Genomic DNA, 11,959 nt, shown 5'->3' with positions numbered 1-11,959 from the left:
TTTTTAGTAGAGACGGGGTTTCACCGTGTTAGCCAGGATGGTCTCGATCTCCTGACCTCGTGATCCGCCCGCCTCGGCCTCCCAAAGTGCAGGGATTACAGGCGTGAGCCACCACGCCCGGCCAGGCCATTCTTGTTCTTACAAACTCTTTTGCCTTGAGCTATTAATTTGGCTTCTCTGGACCTCCGTTTTGTCTAACAAGAAATTATTATATTTTCTAGACTCTATGGCTAAATAGAAATATATATATATACACAAATTGTTGACTAATAAATTATTGCTGTAATCTCCTTTCATCCATCCATTAATTCTGCTTAGTCAAGAAAGCCCAGCCGGGCACAGTGGCTCACATTCGTAATCCCAGCACTTAGGGGAGACCGAGGCCAGAGGATTGCATGAGTTCAGGAGTTTGAGATCAGCCTGAATAAAAAGGCAAAAACCAGTCTCTACAAAAAAATACAAAAAAATTAGCCAGGCATGGTGACACACACCTTTAGTCTCAGCTGCTCCAGACACTGAGGTGGGAGGGTCACCTGAGCCCAGGGAGGTTGAGGCTAAAGTGAGTCATGGTTGCACCACTGCACTTCAGCCTGGGCAACAGTGAGACCCCATCTCAACAAAAGAGAGAAGAAGAAAAGAAAAAGAAAGGCCCTGAACATTACAGTATTGCCAAATCCAGAAAACAATGTTATTTCAAATTTTAGCAGTCAAAACAAACAAAAGTGGAAATAAAATAAAACAATAACAACAAAACTCTGTCTATTCTTTCACTACCACAATCATTCTTTATACAAAAAATAATTGTTTTAGCTGAGACTTTATCCTATTTTGATAAACCTGGTAAGTCGGTGATTAAAGGGGAACCTAAAAGTATGGTGATCACAATCAACTCTTGTTCAGAGTACAGATATTAATAAGATCTTTTCCATATCTGGTTAGGAAAAATATGAAGGAGTTGGCATTTACTGAGCACTTTCCTTCTGGCAGCCATTCTTCTAGATACTTTAGATGTATCAGTTCATTTCATCCTCACCACTACCCTATTGAGACATTACTTCCATTTTATAGATAAGAAACTGAAGACAGAGAGGTAAGTAACACCCAGAACCACGTAACTGGTGAGTAGCAAGACTAGAATTCAAAGCCAGGTGTTCTCACTCTAGACTCTTACTCTTAAACACTACACTGTAATACTAGAGGTGACCTTCAAGAATGAGACTATGATATTCAGTGGAAAGGGACCCATCTGAAAGCTTACTCCATTGGGAGTTGTGTCCCTGTTAAATATGGGCCAGGTCTTCCAATTCATATCATGCCGGTACTGCTGGTGCACATGCTCTCCCAGGCCATACACATTAGCACTAGGCAGTCGGGTGGAGAGCTGCAAGAACTGGTCAGCAAACAGGAGGGGCCCAATGCTTGAGTCAAACCTAGACACAGGTGGAGAACACAAGGATGGGTGAGCAAGCGGTGTGGAGAGAATGTAAGTGCTTGGAAAAGCATCCTTTATATCTCAATGACTCAATAGCCCCCATTCATTCAGTCCCATTTGCCATCCTGTGACATTTTTCTATGGACAACAAAAGATTAGGACTCCTTGAAGAAAGAGACCATGTGCAAATTTCTTACTCCCAGACCAGACAGCCTACCACACGACCAGAACCCTATACTTACAATAGGAGATGTTCAGTAAATATTTACTGGTGGACAGCTGATTATATATTATAGATGGAGGGAAATAAAGGGAAAACTAAAGAGAAAAAAAATGATTGTGCAAACAGAAGAAAGAGAAAGAAAGTCAGAAAACAATATATACTTTAGAAGGTAAAGGGTCTGATCACTAATAATTGTCTCACAACCTTCAGGAATATTGTTGAAACACCCCCTTCTCCATGCTTACAGACTTCCCTGTAACCTTCTTACTCTGATCCTTCGATAGGTTTCCAAAACTTACAAAACACGATTGTTGCTTCTTCTGGTCACTTTGACGCTAAATGGCTCTCTGGAGATTTCAACTCGGTAGGTCAAAGAAGAAGCAGCATTTCCACTGAAGGACTGCACATGTTCGTGGGGTACTTCAAACCTGTTATTGGTTTGGTCAGTCAACTGTCCAGAGATAGAAATAGAAGGAAAGCCAAAATAAAAACTTGTCAGAGCTTCCCAATATCCCTACTTACCATACTGGAATCAGGTACTGATCAAACTGACCTCATATCTAAGGTAGATGTACTCATTATGTTACCAAATTCAAAGGGTTCACCTCTGGGCATAAGTTAGTCTTTAGGTAGAGACATACACAGCACATCTGCAAAGATGGATTGAAAGCTGTGATATCCCTTATTTTATCTTCCTACCACATTCCACATGTTATCTAGAGTAAATAAATGAAAGCCAAACTCACTAGTAAACTATAATACATATTCAGGAAGTTATTATTCTGGCTTACCTGCATTCGTGTTACCTGCATTTGTTACACTAAAGGACAACTATTCCGTATATGTCATTAACATACAGGTGCCAATTAATAATGACAGTAGAGAAAAATACCTCCAGTAGCAAATTTTTCTATTTTGTAGTAAATGCAGTCATCAGATAGGGAACAAAAGTCTCTCAAAAAAAACTTAAAAAAAAAAAAAAACAAATTACAACCTTAAAGTGGAAACGATTAGATGTCTGATATTCTGCTGTGAGAAGAACATTGTCAACATTGCTTCCGAACACGGGTGAAGAAGGCAGATTTTTCAACCGGGCTGTGAATCCTAACACAGGAGAAAAAAAAAAAAGGTTGTCATAGTTGACTCTGCAAATTCTCAAATAATACCTACATAAAAATTAGGATACACGGGGCTGGGTGCGGTGGCTCACACCTGTAAACCCAGCACTTTGGGAGGCCGAGGCGGGTAGATCACCAGGTCAGGAGTTCGAGACCAGCCTGACCAACATGGTGAAACTCCGTCTTTACTAAAAATGCAAAAATTAGCTGGGAATGGTGGTGCATGCCTGTAATCCCAGCTACTCCGGAGGCTGAGGCAGGAGAATTGCTTCAACCCGGGAGGCAGAGATTGCAGTGAGCCGAGATCACGCCACTGCACTCCAGCCCACACAACAGAGTGAGACTCTGTCTCAAAAAAAAAAAAAGATTAGGATACATGTCAAAGGGATTGATGAAAAGCCTTTATTTCTCAAAAGAAGGGAAAAGACAGACATATACCCCATCATATGCACATACTATCTTTGGCAGATTATGGCGCTAGATATCACCATTACATTATATAAAAATCTGTCTCTCTTCTATAAAATCTGATTGAAAACCTCCCCCAATAAGCCTAACACTCATACCACAAGCCCATCAGTCATTTGGTGTTAATCGGATTCCCTTTACATTCTCAGAATTGACATACATATACACAATTCCTTCTCAGTCATTTTCATATTGCATTATAGGTGATTATATCCATTGATGCCATCTCCCTAATTAAATGGTAAACCAGGTGAAAGTTGAGACCTTATTGGAACAGTCCATCAGGCCCAGAGCATCTGAAAGGGAAACATGCCTCTTCCTTTCTACTGAGAGCCTCCCTAAAGCGTCACCTTCTGCTATCCCCTAGAATGGTCATCATTATGTTCTGCATTTTTTGGGGGTCGGGTGTGGCTGGATGGAGTCTAGCTCTGTCACCCAGGCTGGAGTGCAGTGTCACGATCTCAGGTCACTGCAACCTCTGCCTCCTGGGTTCAAGTGATTCTCCTGCCTCAGCCTCCTGAGTAGCCAGGACTACAGGCGCATGCCACTACACCCCGCTAATTTTTGTATTTTTAGTAGAGATGGGGTTTTGCCATGTTGGCCAGGCTGGTCTCAAACTCCTGACCTCACATGATCCATCCATCTCAGCCTCCCAAAGTGCTGGGATTACAGGTGTGAGTCACTGCGCCCAGCCTATGCTCTGCATTTTAGAGTAAGAGGAAGAAGAGGGGCTACTCACTCCATGAACACTTATATTGACTTTCACAACATGTTTATAAAATTGGAATTATTTTCATTTCATAAAAATAGCACAAAATTAGAGTTAGAAGTAGTCTGAGAGGTTAGTGATTTCAAATCTCCCACTTTAAAAGGGATAAACTTGAAAACAAAAATGATCAATGATTATTGCACAGTCATGAAGGTCCATAATGGGGAAGCTGGAAAGAGGACATGGCCCCTCAACTCCCAAGGCAGAGAATAATTCTTCCTTGGTGCCCACATAGATTCTAGTCCTTGATTAAGAGCAGTGCCTACCTTCTGTCACATGTGGTTATGTGGCCCCACAGAGCAGAACTCTGCAGGCTGCCCCAGCTCTCCTCTGGGGGACACAGAGTCATCCTCCAGAGGGTCTGGACCTCCTGTATCATGGCAGACTCTGGCTTACCTGCATTTGTGTTTACAAGGTTGCCCTCCATGTGGTAGCTATGATTCTTGGAATAGTAGCACCAGGGAACACTTACAGCTCCCTGGGGATTCCAGCAACAGCCACGTTGGTCACATGTGGCCTGAAACAACAGGTTAGTCAAAGAAGCTCCATTTAGTCGTAGAACATGATCATTTATAAAGCATAAAACATCTAATCTGAGACTATGGTATCAAGAACTTCATTTACAAATAAGGCAACTGATATTTAGATAAATTGTGCCATATACCAAGAAATGGCAGAGCTTCTACCTATAACCAATTTTTCTGACCAGTGTCCTTCCTATGTAACAGTATGGGAAGCAAAATGCATTTTGTATCTTTTATCACAAAAAACCCATAAATATATTTAAATAGTCTAAACAATAATATAGTTATATCACCAGTAATCCAAAATTACAAATGGAGCTTCATTTATATTTGCTTTGACTTCTAAAAATAAAAATAAGACTTTGCAATCAATTCTATTCTGAAGCTTTCAAATCAAACTAATGTTGTTTTGACTTTTAAATATATGCCTTAGATTTATGTGGCTTATACATATGTGAGATATATGACATGTATACAGTCCCTCAACTCCTCCAGAGGCAGAAAGTGGTCCTTCTTGACACCCAAACAGATTCTTACTTAAGAAAGGTATGTGCCTTCTAACATAATTAATGACTGAATCAAGTGGAGGCCAAAATGAAGATAGTTTCTTTCTCACACCGACTAATTTGGGAGAAGCAACCAGGTTAAATACAAAAAAGAACAAAGAACTCTCTCCACTTGAGTGCGCGCTGAATCAAGTGATTTGCAAGTAACAGAAACCAGAGAAAATAACACGATGTTGCTTTCAAGATTAGATCACAGAAAGATTGAAGCTTCTGTCTTGCTTGCTCTCTTTCACTTTCACTGTTGGAGTCCTCGTTCTGGGAGAGGCAAGTTGTCATACTGTGGAGGGGCTCACATGGCAAGGAACTGAGGGAGGTCGCCAGCTAGCAGCCCACAAGGAACTGAGGTTCTCAGTCCAACAACACCTGAAGAGCTGAATCCTGCCAACAACTGCATGAGTGAGCTTGAAAACAATCATCCCATAGTCCTGGAAGACACCTTGACTACAGCCTTCCAAGAGACACTGAGCCAGAGGCACCTAGCTAAGCCACGGTCAGATGTCTGACTACAGAAGCTGTGAGTAAATATTTGTCATATTAGGCCATTAAATTTTGGTATAATTTATTACACAGCAATAGATAACTAATACCTTCTGCCAGATCATTTTACAGATGAATTACCTTTGGCCCAGAGTGGTAAAGCTTCTCCAAGGTAAAGTGACCTGCCAAAGGTTACTCAGCTATTGAAAAGGCAAGAACATAACTTAGTTCTCTTACTATCCATTTCTTTTTTTTCTGTACTCTGGGTTGAGTATCTCTAAGCACATTTTCAGGAGAATACAGCCTTGCAAACGGTAAGAAAAAATGTTTTGCTTAGTTATACGAACAATGAAATTTAATCAAATGCTATTTTTTACACTAATAGCCAATATAAGGGATAAACAATGATGTCCATACGTGGTTTATACTGCTGTAAGATCAGGTTTCACTGTGAACTCATCCTCAATCCACAGTTTTGTCTTTGTTCTTGTAAAACCCACTCAGATGAAACCTCAGCATAAAAAGAAAAAAGTGTTGAAAGGGAGGGTGTTAAGCATAACAGTTTTTGTATACAGCCTGGAGTTTAATAATTTTTCCACTAAACTGGAAAGGACAAAGATCAGAGTGGCCAAAAGAGCAAGGAATGCAAACAGTCTTTGTTGGCCAAGTCAAAAATGCCAGCTTCTACAGTAGAGCTGAGCCATTGCAACAAGTGGGAAGAGACATGGAGCAAGACCCACATAATAAGAGAAAACAAAGTATATAAAACCTAGGAAAATAGATTTAGAAAGAAACTATGGAAAATGATGGCATGCATAGAATTAGGGCACACAAAGAAATTAGGCCCAGGACACAAAATGCCCCTGTAAGTTGGATATGAGAATTAAACATTTAAGGGAAACTAGCAAAATAACATAGAATGTGTAACTACCAAAACAGTACTGAAGCAAAATTGTCAGAGTTGGGGCGAGTGTGGAAATCCTCGATCCAAAAAATTAAGAAAAAAGACAAGTTTGTGAAGGAGTGGGGGTGGGGACTAGCACATAAACAGAATGAAGAGAAAGCACAAAATGAGACCTTAGAAAGAATGTTCTATTCCGGCTCCCTGCCATCAATGGGATCTTTCAACTCTGAGTTCTGGAATTGGGGATAAAAGACTTCATCAAGGAAGTGGAAAGGATTTTGGAATTCAAAGGTTCAGAATAAGTGTAGAGAGTTGTCTTTAAAATCTGCATAGAAGTATAGCCTAAGTGAACCTATAGAGGCACAGAGGTAGGGTCTTAGATGATAGAAGACAGTGTTTGAACTTGACTCAACATACAGTAATAAACCACTATATGTACTGGAGTTGGGTAGAAATAACAACAAAAGTTGGATGTAAAAAAGAGCAATTCTAATCCCTCATGTAACGGAATGGATGGGAGAAATGGAATTCAGACGGGATGCCAGGGGGCACCTGGAGCAACCCAAGCATGAGGAAATGATGATCTAGGGATGGCAGAGAGAATGGAAATGAAATGCCTCTTCTGGAAAATATTGTTAAGGAAAATATTTTAAAATACATGAAATACTGGCCAAAGGGATAGAAGGGATGAGCCAAGCAGAAGTTCTGCTGTTTCTGCCTCAAGAACTAGAAGCTTAATAGAACTACTAACAGAAATCTGGTAGCTGAGAAGGAAAAGCAGATTTGGTGAGGAGGTAATGAGTTCAGCTGATGTGATAGGAAGGGATTCAGTGAAGATGCCCTCTAACCAGTTTCAAGCCGAGAACTAAAGATATGAACTACAGTTAGATAATTGAGTGATCTTTTTTTCTAAGGTCCATGAAGGGGACTCCTAGAGTCCATTCTCTCGACAAAGAACAGTCTCCCAAGAGTACTCAGGGTGTCAGGGTGGCTTGATACATTACTTCCTTCTGTACTGGAAAAGGATTCCCTCCCATAATTGGTAGAATGAAACAATGGTATTTACAACCAAGAACCATCTGTAGGGAAAGTTATTCTTTTAGTTCTTTTCCATATAATCTTGGAGGACAGATAATAAGAATGAAAAAATTATATGGGAATGTCTTCAACACCAGAACATTCTGCCTACCCTATCCGTTGTGTTCATAACTTCTTCCCACCATCCTCTTTCAGCTATATTCCCTTTAATGTGAACGCCATACAAACACATCACTATCCATAGCTTCAGCTCTTAACAACAATCTGGATCAGCATACAGCTCTCAGGATTCGTGAAACATACAACAAAAGGCCTAAGATGTACCTTCTACAAGAAAATGAATCATTGAAAGTGCCAGTATTTCTCTCTGGCTGAGCAAAAAAGGAGCATGCCAATTAATACACGCCAAGGTCATGGAGTAATTCAGTTGGATATGACACGTAGAAAAGCCAAAGATCATTTATTGAACTTCAATCTTGATACCACAGTACTTATCAAAAGATCTTACAATAAAGCACCAAAGAACCATTACTATTGCTGTATCTGAAGTTCACCAATACCACAACAAGATGGAGTGTTGCAGTAGTGTGACATACTGAGAATGTGATAATCTAGGTGAGCTTCCAAGTAATTAGTGAGCTATTGAGTACAGCCCAATTGAGCTATTGAATAACTTGCACAATATGACAGGGAAAGTAAATGCGTGTGCATCAGCTTTCTGTAAGTTTCGCACAACAAACATAGGGTGTGGGCAAAGTACTTTACAATCATCATAATCAGTTGGACTTCAGCCGATAATCTAGAAACACTGGGCTAAAGTAAATACCCAGATGTCTGCACTATCTTTAATCTGGCATTAATTACCTTATAGCATAAGGTAATTCCAAAACATAGCCCTTGAAACTTTGCCCTTATTTTAAATAATGCTTTGTGCACGCGTACGAATTTTTACTGTAGATCCCAGATGAGCTTTGGAAATTCTGAAAGGAGAAGGAGAGACATACAGGGCAAGAACAGAGGCAGAAAGAACTAGTAATCATGTAGTGTTGCCATATAAAAGACAAATACATTTTTAGTAAGTAAGCCCAAAATCTTTCATGGGACACACTTATACTAAAACCTGATTCATTGTTTTTCTGAAATTTGAATTTGGCTGGGCAATCACACTTTTATTTGCTGAATCTGGCAACCCAAGGGAATATTCCAGGTCTTCCTTTCCCGAAGTTGCACTGTCATACAAGCATGGACAAAGGTTAACTTGCCTGAGCGGCTAATGGCTGCAACGTAAACACCTCTCTTGAGAGTCACTAATGAAGAAAACCAAAACAAAACGAAAACAAACAAAAAACTATCAAGTTGCATAAATTCTGAAATGGAAACAAAATTCATAACTCAAACCTTTGTTGGTGGCTGGTCAGGGATGCAATTAATTCGTTCCAATTCATTTACCACGGGACATTCAGCAGAAACAGGAGGGGTACCAGCTGTTCCAGGATCTAGGGGACCCGTTGTCGTAGGATGCGTGGAACTAGTTGTTCCAGGATCTGGGGGACCAGTTATTCTAGACTGCGTGGAAGCGGTTGCTCCAGAATCTGGGGTACCAGTTGTCCCGGGATCTGGGGCTATATCAAAAGCAAACATAAAATGACCATGAAACAAATTTAATTTCACAGACATTCAATAGTTCTCAGCACCTCCAATTAACTCCACTACTGAGTGGGCTTCACTCTGATGACCTCAAAATTTATGCATTCACTTTATAAAATGTCACTTTGTTCCTGCTGACTGTATTTACCTCTGTGTGTCTCTATATCATCTCCTTCTACTCCCAACTCCATCCCCTACAAGATGGTATGTATAAGAATAAGCACTCCACCTTTAGACTAGAAGCTCATGAAGTTGGGGACCACCCTTCCTTTAGTCTGGGGCTCAGTAACTATGGCCTTCAGGCCAAATTAAGTCAAAGCCTGTTTTACAAACAAAGTATTACTGGAAAATTACACACATGCACATTACATGTTATACACATTACATACTCATTTATTTTTAGCTGCTTTGTGCTACAAGGGCAAAATTAAGTCATATGGCAGAGTCTGTATGGCCCACAAAATCTAAAACATTTACTATCTGGTCCTTTACAGTAAAGTCTGCAGATCTCTGATCTGATTCTTTACTTCTAACCCCAGCAGCAAGGGCACACAGAACACGTGCAGTACAAGTGCCATCCTAGTCACAGTAACCTTAACTTTGCTTGCTCAGTCAACAGCCCATCCCCAGGACAAAGAATGCTTCTGAGCAACATCATTCTTCCGTAAATACAAAGTCCTATATGACAAAAGATGTAAAGGGAGCCCACCAGTCTAAAAACTGACAGCTGGGCCTTACCTAAGGGCTGGAGAACTTTGATTTCAGATTTAAAAATCAGTAAATTAGAAAAGGTGTTTTTATTGTATCCTAAAATAAGGAGGTGAGCTTTCTTGAAGGTGTTCTACAATAAATTAATAATGACATTAAGACAAAACAGTTAGTCTTTTGATTGGTTTTCCTTTCATTCGGGGTTTCAGATTCAAATTGTGCCAATGTCTGCACAATGGTTTTAGTTACATCTTTAGAATCACATAATTTTAAGAGTTGAGCAACCTTTGGGACTTTTTTCTGCAAAGAGTAGAAATTGTTGTAACAAGGGTGGGGTAGGAGGGGCAGAGAAGCCACAGGTTAACCCTTGATTGCCTGGTTCTCCTAGGAAGTTGCTCCTAGATGAATCAGATAAGAAACCATGGATAACTCTGCATAATCCAGCTCCTTTTGGGGATATAAAAATTCAATAAACAAAAAAACTTTGATTAGATGAGGGTCTTCAGAAAGTCCATGAAAAATATGTATTATGAAAAAACTATGTAGAAATTTCAAATATTTTTGGTACTAAAATAAACTCACAGTAGATTGTTACAACGTGTCTGAACAGGACTTAGCTTGAGGCACTAGGAAAGATAAGACATCAGTGTGAAAAGAGCGCCTATCAGAGCAACATAAATTCTGCTAACATTGAAGCAAGAACAAACATCAAACGCATGATGAAGCTTGGGTGGAAAAATGGTGAAATCACTGATACTTACAAAAAGTTTATGGGGACAATGCCCCCAAAGAAATCAACAGTTTATAAAGGAATAACTCGTTTTAAGAAGGGCCAATACAATATTGAAGATGAAGCCCACAGCAGCAGACCATCCACATCCATTTGTGAAGATAAAAATTAATTTTGTCATGCCCTAATGAAGAGGACTGACAAATAACAGCAAAAAAAATAGTCAAAACCACGGATGTCTCAAGTGGTTCGGCTTACACAGTTCTGACTGAAAAAAATGAAAGTTGAGCACACTTTCTACTCTATGGGTGCCAAAATTGTTGTACCCATATCAGCTGCAAACAAGAGGAGAACCTTAAATGGAAATTTTAAACAAGTGGGGATCAAGATTCTGAAGTATTTCTTTCAAGAGTTGTAACAGGAGATGGAACATGGCTTTGCCAGTGTGAGCCTTAAGACAAAGCACAAGGCAATGGCTCCCAAGAGGGGAAAGTGGCCCAGTCACAGCAAAGGCGGACCAGTCAAGAGCAAAGGTCATACACAGTTTTTTGAGATGCTCAAGGCATTTTCCTTGTTGACTTTCTGGAGGGCCAAAGAGCAGTAACATCTACTTATTATGAGAGTGCTTTGAGAAAGTTAGCCAAAGCTTTAGCAGAAAAAGCGCCCAGGAAAGCTTCACAGAGAGTCCTTCTCCACCACCACAAAGTTCCTGCTCATTTCGTCATCAAACAAAGGCAATTTTGCAAGAGTTTTGATGGGAAATCCACCTTATGGTTCTTATTTGGCTCCTTTTGACTTCTTTTAGTTTCCTAATCTTAAAAAAAATCTATAAAGGGCACTCATATTTTTCAGTTAATAATGTAAAAAAGACTGCATTAAAAAGGTTAAATTCCCAGGACCCTTAGTTCTTATGGATAGACTAAATGGCTGGTATCACCTTTTACAAAAGTGTCCTGAACTTGATGGAGTTTACATTGAGAAATAAAGTTTATTGTTTTTATTTTTATCTTTCTGTCTTTCTATTTCTATATTTCTATTTTTCCACAAACTTTTTGAAGTTTCTCATATACTCAGTTGCTTGCCTTTCACATAAGGGTATTGTTAATTACCATTCTTAGCAGAATTAGAGCTATTTAAGGAAATTTGGCAAATGTATTTAAAATGTCAATTATGGAATCTTGCAATGTATTAATTGCTAAATCAAAGTATCACAACTTAAACCTACAATGAATATCTACTGAGCTGCCCAAAACATGTAGAACACACACATATAACAGCCCCCGCAACAAACACACACACACGAGCATGAAAGTATTACTTTCCTGCCATTGATGAAGATTTGCTCTAATAAAAAC

The 11,959-nt window shown here is 39.7% G+C and overlaps 1 protein-coding gene across 1 annotated transcript in view; it reads right to left on the bottom strand.

Annotated features, from left to right (window-relative positions):
• MGAM (maltase-glucoamylase) overlaps positions 1-11,959 on the bottom strand; it is a 56,748-nt gene that overhangs the window by 35,231 nt on the left and 9,558 nt on the right. Inside the window, exons 3-7 of the mRNA XM_025381090.1 lie at positions 8,918-9,141; positions 4,407-4,527; positions 2,650-2,759; positions 1,955-2,106; positions 1,259-1,430 (exon numbers count right to left, since the gene is read on the bottom strand). Coding sequence (XP_025236875.1) covers positions 1,259-1,430; positions 1,955-2,106; positions 2,650-2,759; positions 4,407-4,527; positions 8,918-9,141 — 779 coding nt within the window. The remainder of the gene's footprint in view (positions 1-1,258; positions 1,431-1,954; positions 2,107-2,649; positions 2,760-4,406; positions 4,528-8,917; positions 9,142-11,959) is intronic.

The sequence above is a fragment of the Theropithecus gelada genome, chromosome 3 (genome assembly GCF_003255815.1).
Source record: "Theropithecus gelada isolate Dixy chromosome 3, Tgel_1.0, whole genome shotgun sequence".
In the NCBI taxonomy this organism is placed as follows: domain Eukaryota; kingdom Metazoa; phylum Chordata; class Mammalia; order Primates; family Cercopithecidae; genus Theropithecus; species Theropithecus gelada.
This window is presented reverse-complemented; position numbering and strand designations above follow the sequence as displayed.